Genomic DNA, 16,644 nt, shown 5'->3' with positions numbered 1-16,644 from the left:
TTTCCAACCATGCCTGAGTCTTGTCCTTCCACATAAGCCAGCAGCCATCTCATAGGAAAAATAGATGGGATAAACAAGGGGATTTTTAAATGACTTTTTCTTGGCAGCATCGCGGGAGGAAGGAGTCTGGAGAAGGCTCTGAAGGGAAGTGAGAGGAACGGCGTGGCAAACCCTTGATCTGCTGGTTAGGCTTAATGCACCGTGTTTTACTGTTGTTATCTTCCATGCCAGCTGATCCTCCATCAAAATCCCAAGGCCCTTACATGAGGGCATTAGGATTCGGCACAATTAAGAATTACAGACTTTGGTCCATTATTAATGCTCAGGATGAAACAGTTCAGCCTGCAGTCCATATGCTCCCAGGGCCTGATCCTCTCTTGGCCTGCCTCTCCGCGTAGTCCCTGGCATTCGTTCTGCACTGGTGCCAGCATCAAATCTGCTCATCCGTGTCAGCTCCTCTCAGTTCCTCCGTGCGGTAGATTTTAGCACTTTCCCATCAGCAGAGTTTCGTTAGATGAGGTTACCTCAAATCCATTTTCCTTTACGAAATTGCCGTTCCTGGGGCCTTTCCTCCCAAGCAGGTATTTAGCTGCTCCGTGTACACAAACCCCCATCACGGCCCTTACGTTGTTCCCCGCGGTCTGAGCGGCTCAGGTGCCTCCATGCAGCTTCCAGGCTGCGGAGCCAGGCTGGAGCCGGAGACTCGAGCCGAGCCCGGACGCCCGGCTGCGGAGCCAACAAACCATCCTGCTCTCTACGTGGCTGCTGGATTTCTTCTGATTGCACCTAGTACAGGTGTGATGGCTGCGAGGCTGCTTGAGCTGTTCAGTGACGGGGATGCTGCAACAGCCGGGAGCTGGCCCGGCCGTCTGCATTTATTATGTGCAGGTACAACCCAAAGCATCCCACTACCTGATCCCTTGGCACTCGCTCCCCCGCCAAAGCAATCACCACTGTGCGCTCTCCCCATCTGAGTCACTTCTCTCTTTAATCAGCTTTGGAAAAAAATATCAGCCGTGACTCAGAGCTGGAGTTGCTAATCTTCAGTTTTAAGCCTTATCAGGCACTTTTTATTGTCACTGCTTTTCAAATTCGGGTGTATAGCGTCCTTTGCACTGCCCGCACTTACCTGCCCCGGCGCTCACGTTTTTGAGAAACCTTCTGCTAAATTAGTTGTACGATACCTCTTGCTCCTCAGTCTGCCTGGGAGCTCTTTATGCAAATTATGCTTTTCAAAGAATTGTTTTGCTAAACTCCGGAAAATAATTTCTGGTTTATTCTCTTTGTTTTTCCCTACAAAAGATGCAAAGTTAACCAGTCTGTGATTTCTTGGTGTGGCCCTTTGCTGAAAGGTGCTGTGTTTGACACTTTGCCGTCCTGGGGAAGCTGCCCCGGCGTCGGGGAGCTCCTGCACGCCAACGCTTTGCAGCTTTCTGGTCCCGTGTAATAATCATCAGTTGTACAACTCCAAACACTAAGCTAATGTATCAGAAAGCACTTAAAATAGATTGGGTGAGCCTTGGCAGACGCCTAACAGAACTTTTCCAAATTTTAGCATATGTATTGTTTTATTCCTCCATCTGGCCAACAGATCATTGTTTGATATCTGAGTGCTTTGCATATCTCCTCCCTTTTCTTGCAACTGAGATACTTACACATGCATTTAATACAGCTTAATGCTATTTTTACATACCAGAGAAATAGCTGATGGCTTTCTGTTAATTGTATGCACTTTGCAGTTAAACTTTTACTAAAACATTCCTGTCCAAATACTTAAAAGTCCAATGAAAATTAGTCCTCTTCTTTTATTAGAGGTGTTTATGTAGTAGTCTTAAAAAGGGACCTGTTTTTGTTTTACTGCACCGTGGATTCCTGTTTCTTTTTATTTCCTCCTGTGTGCAACTTGTCCTTCCTTAGCATTTGCTCGGGAGATCAGACTATCCTAAAGAGCTGTGCAGGGAGCTAATGAAGAGCTCTGTTATTTTTTTTATCATGCAAATCACAGCCTGAGAGTGGAAAAGAAACACCCTTGAAAATGTCATAAAAGTAGAGGAGAAGTTAGGTGATTTTTGTGTGACTATTTTCTCTGCTGTTCAATAAAAATCGAGCAGTTAGTATGACAGCTGTTATATCATGTTATGTCGTACTGCTAAGATATTGAGTAGCATTTAAAGTAAAACTCCACCATTAAGCTGTATAAACTTTATCCGTTTCACTATGGTTTAATGGAAAAAAATGAGTTTCTCAATAAAATGACATCATTTTTCCCAGGTTGTAATGTTCACTTTACAACTGTTTTTCTTTAATTCAATTTATTTTACTTTTCTTTTTCTTGGCATCCTTTTTTTCTTGCAGTTTGGAGAGGGGGAAATCTGTTTTCGTAGAGCAGCTAGGTACTGCTCAGACCTCTTGTCCCTCCTCCCCCCGCCCTTGACATCTTGTGATAATCTGGAGCTCTATTTTTGTCAGTCAGACAGGGTTATATGTTCAAAGTAGTGAGATGCACGTTGAAATTCGGTAATCGGGATTTGTGGCTCTACCTTCTACACATTGAGGGGTAGGGGAAGGAGCCCAAGGAAAATTTATATTGCATTGCTTGCTGCTGGAGCAACGTCTGTGTAATGCCACGGGCTGTTTTTCCATATAGCTGGTGTTCTTAAGGTGGGAGGGCTGTAATTTCTTCCGTGTGATCAGGAAAGGCATACGTATATTTTAAAGTGTATTCTTCTAATTAAAACGATGGTATAAGCCCGGGCAGGGAAGCTGCTAATATGTGTTGCAGCTTGTCGTTTTGGGCTGCGTGAATAAAGACGGTAACTATTCCTTTGGGAAACGATCTCGGGAACCGAGCAACAGATCCGCTAGCCAGCGAATTCTTTTTAAACTGTAATTTTCCTTTTTGTGTGTACTCAAAAATAACATCACGATGGGCCCTTAAATACCATTTCATACACCGAGCACAATTTCCACAGCACAGGTGGTGCTAATATAGGACAGTCCCCTAGGCACTTGTCGCCAGGAGTTGTACAGCTTGTTCAGTGTCTGCATCCATATGGCAATCTGTCCCATTCATAGAAAGACATTGTCGCTGTGCCTGTGGGTGCTGTGGTCAATGTAGTGTAAAAAGTAGATTTTAACTCTCGGCAACCTATGTTCTGCTGTTTGTTTTATTGTAGAATCCAATTTATAACATGGGGGAAGAAAAATCAGCTCTGAGCGAATTCCAGAACAATCTCCCTGGCTTCGGTTTTTGTTTATTCTTGGAGCGCATGGTTAATCAGCAGGTGCACCAGCCCTGCGCCCAGCGCCGCTCTAATGAACAGTTTACAGGAAGTCTTGCTCGGAAGAAACATTTTCCTCCTTGTTTATACTGTGAATTAACTCAGAAGTTGCAAAGCTGTAAACGATGTTAGCTGGCCATATATGTCAGGCGAGTCTGTTACTTACTTCTTCCCTTTTTCCTTTTTTTTTTTTTTTTTTTTTATTTACTTTATATTTTTTTTTTTTTTTTTCAATGTTGTGTGGTTTTTCTTGGGCGTGCTGTACTCGGGAGGGATGCTGAGCCCTTCGGTGCCGCGCGTTGCGACGTTCCCGGCCAGGAGCTGGTGGCTGCCCCTAAAAGGGGCAAATCGCAGCGAAGGGCCCCTGAAAAAAGTGGGGGCTGAAGTGTTAGCACTGCACAGCGGTTCGAGTATAAAGAAGTGAATGTGATTTATGGCTGCTCTGGTATCTATCATCCCGATGCCAAATGTTGTTCTGTTTTAGTGTGACTATTTGTTATGCCTTTTAGTAAACACAAACAAATAGAGCGCCTGGCACCTGCGGCAGCATATGATATTTACACTACCTGTATGATTCAGCACGCTTCCCTGGGGAAGTAGGCTTGTGTCCTCTCGATTTTAGTGCTTTTTTAAATAGCATTCTATGGAGGGAAAGCGTGTGGCAGAGAGAATCTGATGCTTTAACTGTATTTCTCCCTTGGTGTCGTTATTTATCAACATTATTTTTTGATAAACGTTTTCCCAAAGGGCACTTCCTTAGGTGCGGCTGGGGTGTGCGATGGGCGAAGGCTCGCCGTGCGAGCTGCCAGGCTGTACACGATGTGACAGTCACCTTCTGCCCGGGTTTTGTTGTGCCTGTGGGACAGGGGTGAAAAAGCCTGACGTGAATAATCTGTGTTAATCATATTTGTTGGCGTATCGCCGGTTTATGTAAGGGCGAAAGACTTGCCTCAACTCTAAATGTAACAGAATATAATTTTGTTAAACAAGAATAGATCTTGTTTCTCAGTGTTTTCTTTTACTATAGGTTTAAATGTAACAACAGAATATAAATTACAGTAAAATAATGTTGGCAAACAGGATCTTTTTACAAAGTATGTATGTGCATTTGTAATTTTACACCTCGGTCTTGGTGAAGTCCAAGGTCTAATCCTGTGTTTTTAAACTTGCTCGTGCTCTTAAAAGCGTTGCTGAATCAGGGCCAAAGCCTTGCCACTGCCACCTCCCTTTGCCATAGGAATTGGGTGTGTAAGAGGGATGGGATTGCTGGGCTGAAAGTCAGTTTAAAAAACAAAACAAAACAAAACAAAACAAAAAAAGCCAAAACACAGAACCCCCCCCCCCAAACCTAAGAAAGTGGTAGGGCCACATTTTTTTCCTAATTAAACTAAGATACTGAATCAATCCGTTTTCATCTGAATAAATTAGGAGGCTGTTCAGAAAGGAATAAAATGAGATTTAGCAGGGATAAGTAGAAAGTAGCCCAGCTAGGAAATAAAAATTCCAAACTGCCAGTTTGACGTGACACGTCAGCTGCTCAGCATCGGTTGTGTGGGAAATGGCTGAGACATAATCGGGGTTGAGAAATTAAGGTGGGACACTCTGTGCCATGTCTTAGTTAAAAAGGTAAATGCAGTCATGGGAGGCATAAACATGCGTGTTGCATCCGAGTCCTTCTTTTTTCCTGTTCTACTTTATGCAGAACCAGTTAAACCACATTGAGAGTGTGATGTACAATTGGCCACTCTCTTGCAGAAAGGATAAAGAGAAACTGGAGCAAATATAGAGGAGAGCAGCTAGGATGATAAAGGAGTTGGAGGGAATAGGCTATGAAGACAGATTAAAGGGAATTAAAGATCTACACCCTGGAAAAATAGAGGCTCTAGGAGGATGTGATTATGGTATGTAAGTACATGAAGTGATGCTACAAAGAAGAAGAGGGAGAAATTGTTCTCATTAGTTAGCAGTGCCGGAATTTAAAATCCAGCATTTCAAATCATGTGCGTCTGGGTATATTTGATGTACTTTCCACTACAGTACCTAGGCACAAGGTTGAAATAAAAAATAAGAGTTTTAAATAGTAGAGAAACTCATTAATTCAAGTGCAGGAATGGAACTTCCACCCGAGATAAGTGATGGATTCAATACCAGGTTTTTTGCAATGGGCATTTCTCTTAAATCGCTTCGAAATATGTTCAGTTCCTCCAAGGAAAGGATGTAGGGCAGTGGCTCTCCGGGCTCTGTGGCAGTTCTGCTGCGGGGTTGGAAGAGGGGGTGCCACTGGACGTAGTATGTAGTACTTTGAAAGTGCTGGAGGGTCAAAATGTTGATTAATAATCCAAACCATCAGTGCAGAGATCAAAATCAGAAGATGATGCATCTGATTATCCAGCCTGGTTATACTCTCTGTAGTGGGGATGGGGGTAGAAGAGAAGGGGAATGTTAGCCAGGTTTTGGCAGTCTTGCTGCAAATGCTCCAGAGCTCTCCTTGCGACAGGCATTTACAGAATAATGTCACAAGAGGCATGAGGATGGGGGGCATTGCTGGCCTTGTGCATTGCTACAGCTCTGCTTGCCTTTTTTTTTTTTTTTTTTTTTGGCCCTTTCCCCCCCCCCCCCCTTTATACTACGGGAATATACAAGTTAGTGCACACCGATTAGAAGACAGGATTTCAGCCTGTAGGCTGCAGTTTTAACCTGATTTGTCTTAAATTGGTGTAGTCATTTAAAATGTAATATACCACTCCTGTTACTTCCAATAGGGCTTGATGTAAAACATGAGCTTCTTCTAGTCCTAGGTCTGGGTGTGGACTAAAGTAATGAGGAAGGGAAGACATTCAGCTTTTAAAAAGCATCCAAAAATTTGCAAGCCAGTTCTCAAAAGAGCTGTCACTGGCCTCACACATCAAACCCACGACCCTCTGCCAAGCTTTATCCGGCGGTGGAGAAGCATTTACCCTGCTCAGACAATTCTCTGTTCGGATCACATGCCTGCTTTCTGGGCAGTTACCGGGGCTTGGATGGAAGCACGAATATCTAGAAGTAGTCCATTTCAGTATATGGTTTAATACTTTTCTTTTTTATTTTTTTTTTAATATGTTTTTTAATTATTGGGGTTTTTTTAAATTCACAGTTAAGAGAGGAAAGAGGTGCTAAATCACCTTAGTAAGAATTCGGAGAGATTTGCACCAGTGCGACTTCACTGCAAAAAACATCTCTACTCAGTTGATTTTGCCATGAAGGCAGGAACTTGCATTCAAGTACAGTTGGTACAAGGATTTAATCATTACTGCTTCCGTTTTGGTTTTAAATCAAATACAGCGGGTGTTTCTGACTCAGAGAATTGTGATATTTTCATCAACGTTATTCCGTCGGTGCATTTCGATGAGCTTTAGAGCTCACCAGGCAGTCACGAATACAGGAGACCTGTGTTGGTTCCTGCTTGTCTCTCTCCTCCTCCTGTACAGGACCAAAATTGCGGCATTTTGCCTCGGTGGCTGTGCCATCCACATCAGACTAAGAGGGAATGTGGTGTGAGACCGAGTCCCACGCTCCTGCCTGGACTGTACACCAACATCAGTTCCATGGCAGCTGGTACAGATGAGGTCGCTTCCTATTGCCCCAAGAAATAAATTAAATTTTTTTTTTAAAAAAAAGCAATTCTGCAAATTCTGTGGGGTGCTCTGCTCAAACCCCTTCCAAGAGGAAAGCAGGAGACATGGTATTGATTTTTCAGCATGCAGGTGGCTCAGGCATGTTCTCTGCACCGTTAGAATGTGAGCAGATGCTTCACAACTGTAATAGAAAATCAAGGATGCTTCTTTACATCACTGACTTTCCCCAGTGTTTTGGCAAAGATCATGGGCCCAAGCAGATGTGGAAGAGAGTGAGTGGAATATGAAGCAAATCAGCATCATGAATATTTACGATATGGTCCACTGTGTGGCAGAAGTACTATTACTGAGGCTTCTGCTTAGCGGGTTTTTATATCCACCCGTGACTTTTTTGCCAGTGTGGTACCCAGTTTCACGTGGTTAGTACGTATGGGTTGAATTAAACCATGCAGCACGGGTAGCTTTCATGAGAGTGGTTCGGTCACTACTTTCCCCAATACCCAGTGTGTTCCCCTCTCTCTTTGGGCTGTACTCTTTTTTTTACTCTCCGCGGGGGCTTAGCTGCCCGTGGCTTCCCTAAGTCCCGTACTTTTGTGTCCCAGCGAGTGATTCTTCAGTGATGCTGCAGCACGTCAGATTGTATTCCAAAAGTTAAATGACTGAAGCGGTCTGGGTGGACGGGGCTGTGCAGGTACCAGCTTTGACAGCCATCCCTGTCAGGGTCGGTGGTGAATTTGCTTCCAGACCTTCTAGAGATCCTTGGGGTTACAAAGCATCATAGGTTGAAGGCGGCAGAGGTAAAAACTCCTCTACCCAGCAAGCTCAGAGGAACTGTGGGAGTGCCTGGCCCTTCTCTCCCCTCCTTACTGGAAACCGGGCTGGAGGCAGCAGAGAGTAAGTGGACACTTACGCAGTTTTCAGCTTCCCACATGGATTTCGTTACTCTGTCGTATGTCATGAATAAGCTGATTTACGCAAGACGTTCTACTTGCCAGAGGGTTGGTTATTTGTGCTACTTTGGTGTAGTAATGCTGCACTGTTGCATTATTTGGAAATAATTCTATTGTGTTAAGTATTTTGTACGCACATACCTTATGAGGAGAAGAAAACCCCCACATAATCTTGATTTTTGCATCATTTATTCCTTCACTTCCTTGAAAATTATGTCTTGTTATAAAATCACTTCCACTAACTAGTGTTGCATCACCAGTACCCGACCACGAATATGCGTTCCTGGGAAGGAGAGGGTGACAGAAACAAACACCTACTCTAATGTGTCATTAGAAATCAAACAGACCTAAAACTTGCTTCTGCTTGCCAATGCTCAGATCTTCTAAAAGTCTGTCTCCGGCAGCGAGACCAAGGATGCATCCAGATTACAGAAACTGTGCTTGCATGCAGGCAAAATATCACTGAACAATTTAAGATTGTAGGTTTGTATTGTGCCCACAAAGCTGTTTGCTTATGTATTGGGTTAAAATCTTAATTTTCCACCTCTCTTTCCTCAGACAAAGTGAGTACTTAGATCAGTTTGACAGAGTTCTCCGTTCATTTCCACTGCCTGTATCCTTCGTGCGTTACATCCGTTTCTGTATAAACCTGCTCTTTGTTTTGTTTTGAGGTGCTTCTTAAGGCTCTATGGGGGAACAAGTGGCAATCTATAATATCTTCAAAAGTGGGAGGGATGAAATAGCAGTAATCTGATACGGACACATAAAGGTCACCGACAGGCCCCGCTGAAACCCCCCCGAGGAGGATGGGAGTAGCAGCCTTCGGAAAGGCACGCTGCCTACGGACGGTGCCTGCGTTTGTCTCTCAATACTGAGAGGCTTTTTCTTTTTGACGTGTCTATTTTTGGCAAGCTGAAGTAGTTGCTCTGCTTTGTCAAATGGCAGTGGAAGCTATACGTAGGTGTTAAGCATGTTACGCTTAGCGTCGTGTTAGCAAAGTGACCTTTTAAGTTCCCGTTTATAGTCAACACCAATCTTTCTGGTTATGGACAGCACTCGACTTTGACATCCTGAGCATCGTTTACAGTTTGATACTCTCTTGGTCATTCCATCATTTTCTTTGGACACTGTACCAGGGTATCATGTCCTACATAGTTTGTCTTGTCTTGTGCAAGTTCCCTGGAAAGAAAAGAGATTTGCACTTGGATTTAAAAAATAAATACAAATCTCGGTAGGGCTCTTTCCGTTGACTTGGCCGTGGCCTTTAGGCTCTCGCAGAGAAACTTTAAAAAACCCTGCTGGGGGTTTAAGCCATGTGACTCCTGTTGATATTATAATGAGATTTACAGTGCTTAAAACCCACAGGGGACTGACTCCTTACTTGGCGTCACATGGAGTTTCTGCATTTGTCCTGGTATATGGGTAATGCGCGCTGTGTAAATTAAAACACTGAAATTTTTTTGGGTTCTGCCAAACACACTGAAATCGTAACTCTCATGTGTAGTCTTCATGGGCCTCAACGCAGTGTTAACATGAGAGCCTGTTTTCTCACCCTTTGCTGTATTCAGGTATGGAAGCAGATGATAAAACCCATTATTTTCTGAATGATTCTTCTCTGATATGTATGGAGGTGTTTGACCATATGCCTGTCTGGCTTGGGTGGACAGTGTTCCTTCAGCCATCCTCCCTCTTTCTCGGCTGAGGACACGTGGGGTGCAGCATTTTTCTAATTTCCTTGCAGAGAATGCATCGGTCCCTTTGTTCTTTTAAAAACTTAACTGACGGAGCTTCTCCACACTTGCACATTTTAAAAAATCCGAGTAAGTTAAACAAGTGTAATATTCCTTTTTAGAGAAGGCCTTTGTAAGTCTCTTCATCTACAGTTGTTCTTTTTAAATAAATTACTTTGCACACTGTATGTGTGTATATATATATTTTTTTTTTTAATGCTTGAAGAACTATTTGTAAATAGCCAAAATAAGATTTGAATGAAATAATGAATTAGGTTTGTGTACAACTCGTAATACCTTTTCCAGTCAGATCTGTACCTTTGTTGAATTTTTTAGAAAAATTTAAAAATGATTAAAAAAACCACCTTCAATTATCTTCAGATTGTCATTGGGCCAAAAGTCAAAAGTGTCAGAATCTGGGCAAGAATTTCTCTTTCCACTTCTTTGCATTTGGGACAACATCTCAGGGGTATGTTCTATGGTGATCTTGCTATCCAGTGCATCAGAAATAATACAAGAACACAATTTTGTTACAGTATGCGGGCAGATAATATTACAGAACAAGAATAAACAGAATTTCCACATGTGTGTAAAAGTAAAATGGCAAAAAGTAGGCGTTTATCTGTAACGTTACCTGTAATCCAGGATAAAATAAGTCATAAAAGCCACACCTAGATGCTGGTATGTGTTCATATCCTTTGTGTATGTTTGAAGTTCATAATACAGCACAGGCATACTGTAGCAAAGAGATTTGCTATGAAAAATAGCTATGTGTGTGAGCACGAAATAGAGATTTCAATATTATTTTGACATTTTATTTTTAAAGTCATCTAAGGTTATGGAAATTGTTGCAAAAATAATTCCTTTACTGAAGAAGTTTCCATGCAGAAGTTGAATAAAGAAGATATTTTAGAATATGGTTCATCAGTTAGTGCAACAGATACATTTCCCTGAGCACCACATGGCCCGGATCAAAGCGTCTCATGACTTGGATCCGTGCAGCCAAATCATTACGTATTGATTGGAATCCCGCTGAAGGATTAACCCCTTAGTGCTCATATGAATTTTTTTCTTTAACCCTGTTTTTTCAGTAGTTAGAAAGCTCTGTGACGTTCCTGCCCAATCTTAGCAAGGTTAATAGCCCCCACTAACCCCTCAGACCGAGGAATCATTTGATTACATGGTTCCTTTTTTTATGATGAATTTTGCATTTGAAAATACATCTTCCTTACTGGCACATAAGGGGGCTGTACTTGTGCAAAGAAACAGCCTATAAGAAGAAAAAGAAAACCACCCCAAAAATGGAAAAAAACCCCAAACAAACAAACAAACAACCCCCACACACACACACACAAAAACAAACAAACAAACAAACAAAAAAACCCAAACACACAACAACAAAAACAACAAACAAAAAAACAACCCAGTAAACAGATAACATGGTGAGAAAGCCAAGGCTGCAGACTTGATGCTTTTCCTCTTTCTATGGCGATGAGGAAAGCCTCGGGTCCGGTTGTATTGTGTTACAAGAATACACTGCTGAACAGAGATGACTTTTCTTCCTGATGAAGTTGAATTGTAAATATGCAATGTTCATAAATTTCTTAGCAAAATATCAAGCAGGATATTAAGCAGGTCTGTCAAATGATTTCTCCCCCGTCCATGTTAATTTAAATTCTTTACAAAGCTTTTAATTAATGAATGAAATGTAGGAGGATAACTAAGTAAGAATGACACGTTTCGCACTGCAAATGGTATTTAAATCTGTTTTGAAAAACCATGGGCAGAGTCAGGTGGGTACCATGAGATGTTAGGGATGTTTCAGGATCTGTTGTTTGGTGCTGTTAAGAGTCTTTGTGAAGATTAATTGGCGCGATACCCTCGGTTACGCCACTTTTTCTCTTTTCTCTTTCTCCCCTCCAGTTTATCCCACGAGGAGCACTCGCACAGCCATCCACTCTATGGACACGGTGTATGCAAATGGCCAGGCTGTGAAGCAGTATGTGAAGACTTCCAGTCGTTCCTAAAGTAAGGATGGTTTTTTTGGCATTTGCATTGTACAGAAAGCATGCCCTGAAATGAAATTTTGTGTGCTGTCACTCACCGTGGGCCTGATGCAAAGCCCACTGAAGTCAACAGAGAGCTCCCTTTCACTTCAGTGGCTTTTGGATCAGGCTCAAGAACGTTTTAACAGGGGATAGTAAATTAGCCCCATGGGGAAAGTATGGTCTTGCTCAGTGTGTTACTATGAAATAGAAAGTTTGCAGTTCCGCAGCCTTCTTTTTTATTTATTTAAATAATTTTTATGTTGCAGTATTGATAATGTAAACAATACAGCCTTGGTTTAACCTTGATTTCACTTTAATTTAGAAGTTTAGTCTTACATTAACTCCATAATTAAACAGAGAATTGCAGAACATCACGTGAAATTTAATTTATGTCAAATAAGTAACTAATGAACAAAGTCTACACCACTAAAAATAAACTATAATTACATTAATTGGGCCCCTGCAGTTTGCTGCAGACCTTTCCTTGCTGCCAAAGAACACAGTTTTACGCGTTGCATAAACAGTGCATTATGGACTAGTGTGTGGTAATGCGTGCATCCCGATGCAGGGAAGGACCAGCAGAGCTCTAATAACTTACACGTGGCTGCTCCACAGCTGAACCATCAGCCTCACCCCTCCACGCTGGAGCAAAAAGTGTTCCCATCACAAAAGAGTTTTGCGTCTGGGTAGATCACCAGGTACACACATGCTTTGGGTGCATCCAGGTTCTTGAAGGTCTGGGCACTGGTCTTTTCTCAAGTACTGTTGCTCTTTGGTTTTAAGATCACGGAAGACCAACCGCCCAAGCAAGGTTTATGATTTAAATGAACAAAGGGACAAATTCTGCTCCCACTTACAGTGGTGATCTCATAAAGTCAGTCCGCATAAATACATGAGATTCTTCGGGATGGATAAGTAAAATTAGTCCCAAAACATTCAGCTATATCTGTTCTTTTTCGGGCAGTTCCCTGGATTTTTATGTGAGAGAGGGAAGGGCGACAGCTAGCAAGAGGATGTTTGTTGGATGATGTTAGATGATACAGATAGGTTTTTGCTCTCAGAACGGAATGGGCCAGTTCTGCTTCTACTGGCAAAACCTTCCCGAATTCAGTTGCAGCAGCGCTGGTCCTGGTATAAACATATGTTACAAGTAAGGAATGGTGTACAGTAATGAGAAGGTTCTCATTACAAGAGGGTTACAAAATAAGAAGGTGCTAGTCATAAATTTCCATGAAGGGTGGCCTCATTTCTTTTAATTCATCCTGTTGTTCACTTAAGTGAAATAAATGCTAATCTCACCATACTTGCCAGCTCATTCATATTCATATGCCATACTATAGCATTTAGACCTTTAAAACAATTCTAATTTTTATTGCACTTAGTGCAAGGGAAAGGTGCTGTGGTAGCCTTAGATATTGGAACGTGTGTAGTCACATAAGGTCAGATTATGCCACTTCCCCTTCCTCTGCTAGTCCCCCGTTCCAGATTAGATCTGTTGGTTTTAGAAAGATTTCTTACACAGCAGTGAGCTGCTTGATGTGACCATCCGTAGAAAATACAGCCCATAAGTCACTTGGCATGGCTAGAAGCAAGGTTGATTTTTATATTGTATTTTGGAGATGTTTCAATAAGTAGACCGAGGCTACTAGTTCACCTGGAGATGATACTTGGGGAAATCAATAGGTAGGAATAACCTGAAAACCACTGCCAGCCCATGCTGGACCTGAAGCAGCTCCATCTACTCCCAGCTCCAACAGTTCTGGTTCTTTTGTGACTTATCGTCAATCTTTTCTTTCTTTTTTTTTTTTTTTTCCTCATTGAAACATTTCAACAGAAATATTTCGTGTGACTTTCTTAAACCCGTCGGCTCGTGTAAATTTTCTCATTATCCAAATTCTACAGTGTCCAGACAAAGTCTTATTGTTCAGAGCGATACTTAACCCAGAACAAATGCAGAAATGAATGTCCCCAAGCAGCGTATTGACACTGTTAGGAAGTGAGCGTAGCTTCATAAAATGATACCATAGCCTTCCAAGTCTCCTGTGGAGCATCTGTCCTTAAATTATACGGCCGTTTATCAGAATTCATTACTCAATGAAAAGATAACAGGTAGATGCTTGAAGTTTCTTTCTGGTACTTGTATAATCCATGAAGCTCTTTCGACAGTCCCCTCAAGAGAAAAGCTCTTGTTTACCAAGTGAAATACAGCCTGTGTATCAATTGAGCATTGCTTAATTTCACTTACTTCAGTAAAAAGGCCTGTTAGAAAAAGCAAATGTGGAATGAAAGCCCTGTATGCCAATAAAATGATTCCACAGTTAAGGGAGAAAAAAGGACTCGCAGGTCTAAAACATGGTTCATTTCTTTTCCTCCCGAGGAAGAAATATCATAACTGTTGGTAAATCAAAACCAGAGATTTGACACTCTTCTGTGATCGTTCTGTAGTGTTTGTTCCCAAGGTGAGGTACACCACAGGGCCCTTGATTTCAAAGATAAATACTGTACAAATAACGATCCTAGTTGTCTTTCACTCACAGCCAACAGGAGGATGCTTATCAGAACCAGCAGATACATGAGCTATTGTATGCATTTATTTCCCTATTTCTTTTTGAAATAAGTTGCAGTTCTAGCGTTGTGGTTTTTCGGGGATTTTTTTTTTTGTTGGTGTTTTTTGTTTTTTGTTGGTGTTTTTTTTTTTGTTTTTTTTAAATCCGTCAACCATTGGTTATCATGTGATGCGGTATCAGTTAGAGCTAACAGATAGCAGCGGGGGCTGTTGCTAAGCCTAATGAAACAGTAGCACCCTGCATGTTCCAGAATACTCCCCGAGCCTAAAAACAAAAACAAGTCCAGTCTGCCTGCGGTGACCTGGTGGCCGCCTGCCCAGCTGCGGGGAGCAAGGCGAGGGCTGGAGGGTGCACACGTGTCTCGCGTGTTACCCAAGGCCAGTCTCGCAGGCGGCAACGAAAGGAGCAATTAGTAGCACGGAGTGACTTTCCTTCAGAATTGACTATATCCTTGATTTCATTTGCATGTGTTTAAAGACTGTTGCAGAGAAAAATATATAGAAATATAGAAAAAAATATAGAAATATATACCCCGTATACGGCAAGTTTGTTCAGGAACTCCTAACTGGAGGGAGGGCGGTTTATTCAGCAAGGTATCCAGGTATCCAGGGCAAAAAATGAAGGAGAAAACTTGAGTGGGATTTTATTCTCCCTGCCCTCCCCCCCCTCCTTTTTTTTTTTTTTTTTTTTTAATTTGATTGTGATTTAGATGTGCTTAATCACAGCTGTACCGTTTTTAAATCAAACATCTTCTTTAAAAGAGGGACACAGACCTTCTGAGAGATCTTGCAATCCTATATTGCAGTGATGCTAGTAATCTGCTTCGTGTGCATTTAACTTTGATGAAACGAAGGGGAGTTTATGTGAAAGAAACTACTAAGTGCACTCTGTAATGTTTTCACAAGTGTTTTTATCATGGTAACATCTTGTTTACTTTAGTTGCCTGCCTAAAACTACTTGGAACATGTTAAGAAAACATTTCAAGAAAGCTTCTACAAAGAGGCTTTTGTTTAGCAGCAACTGTGAGACTGCTCGGCTCACAAAGGTGTTAACTTTCAACCCCTTAAGCACTTCCACATGAAATTCCAGCAACTATGTTTGTGGTTTTGGAAAAACAAAGTGTATATTAAAGAAACCAGGTATATGCTAATACATGTTGAAGTAGGCCGGAAATCATAAATTGTTTCAAAGGCATTAATTGCTATCATTTGCATGTCAAAATGTTCTGCAGTGAAATCATCTGCAGTTAGCACAACAGAGACTTTTTAATCAAATAGGTAGCAAGGGCAGAGAAAAGGCTAGTCTATAGATGTCTCTTCGGATTTTTAAATTCCTGGCAGGCCCGCTTAAACTCGCCAGCTCCGAGGCGTCGCTGGCGAAGGTGCCGCCGGGGCACCCACCCCGCTCCCGGCGGGACCCGCCTCGGCGCTGGGGGTTGCCCGCCAGCCTTTTCTTTCCCGGAGCCCGGCGCGTCTTTGGAACAGCCCTTCAGATGTCGACGTTTCCCCCTCGCTACAACAAACCTCCCGCTTAACCTCCGGGCCGCGGCGGGGGCGTGGGGGGCCGCGGCGGGGGCGTGGGGGGCCGCGGCGGGAGGCGGCCGGGGTGGCCCGAAGCCCACAGTGCCCTCTAGTGCCGCCGGGGACGGCGCTCGGCGGGAAAGTTTGCCGCCACGGCCCCCCGCGCGGCACCTCAGGCCCGCTCCCCGCCGGAGCCGGCTCCGACCAACCGGCCTCATTTTTTCGTTTTTACCTTAATACATAAACATTTTTCCTCGCGGCTTCCTCCAGAAAACACCTCGAAGCGCCTGCCTGCTACGCGCGGCGCGCGCATCGCGAGGCACATTGTCTTGCGTTATTGCGTTTTATACCTTAAGGTGCTCTTAGTTTATGTTTCACGTTATAATTTCCGGTGTGTAATCAGAAAGCATTACTTAAGAGACAAGGATCATCTTTGTTTCATACTTTTATTGACACTGTCTACCATATTACTGCAATGTCTAAATGGTAAAATTTATTATTAGCAATAGTGTCACAAAAGTCTGAGACAGCGATTTTCCTTTCAATAAAAGTAGTTAAAAACCTTTTAGAAAATCCATAATTTTGATTGCTGGTACTTCATAAATGTATAACTGGTACTTTTTAGCTGTCTCTTTAGGGAAAAATGAGTTTTATCACCTGCAGTACCTGGGTTAATGAAATTGTGTGTTGGAATTTAGCCAGAATGAAAGATGAGATCATTCGGTGGCACTAATATTGGCAACAGGTCTCATAAAAAGGTTCGACTCTTTTTAGAGAAGTATCATTAGGGTTTTTTCTTTTGTTGAGGATGGGGGAGAGATTCGAGTTATTTGTCATTTTTGAAGTTTCTGTGGTTCTAAGATTTTCATCCGCTGTAATATCCAAAACCCAGTGACCTAAAAGCTTCCGCCAAGGCCAAGAGAAACACAACAGT

General features: G+C 42.5%; 1 protein-coding gene across 11 annotated transcripts in view; it reads left to right on the top strand.

Annotated features, from left to right (window-relative positions):
- Positions 1-16,644, top strand: part of FOXP1 (forkhead box P1) — a 390,943-nt gene that overhangs the window by 332,049 nt on the left and 42,250 nt on the right. For all 11 annotated transcript variants that reach the window (XM_042799335.1, XM_042799341.1, XM_042799336.1 and 8 more), the window contains one exon: positions 11,499-11,603. In XM_042799335.1, coding sequence (XP_042655269.1) covers positions 11,499-11,603 — 105 coding nt within the window. The remainder of the gene's footprint in view (positions 1-11,498; positions 11,604-16,644) is intronic.

Source organism: Tyto alba, unplaced genomic scaffold (assembly GCF_018691265.1).
Source record: "Tyto alba isolate M040663 unplaced genomic scaffold, T.alba_DEE_v4.0 Super-Scaffold_3, whole genome shotgun sequence".
Taxonomy (NCBI): Eukaryota; Metazoa; Chordata; class Aves; order Strigiformes; family Tytonidae; genus Tyto; species Tyto alba.
Note: the sequence above shows the minus strand (reverse complement) of the source record. Positions and strands in the feature narration are given on the sequence as shown.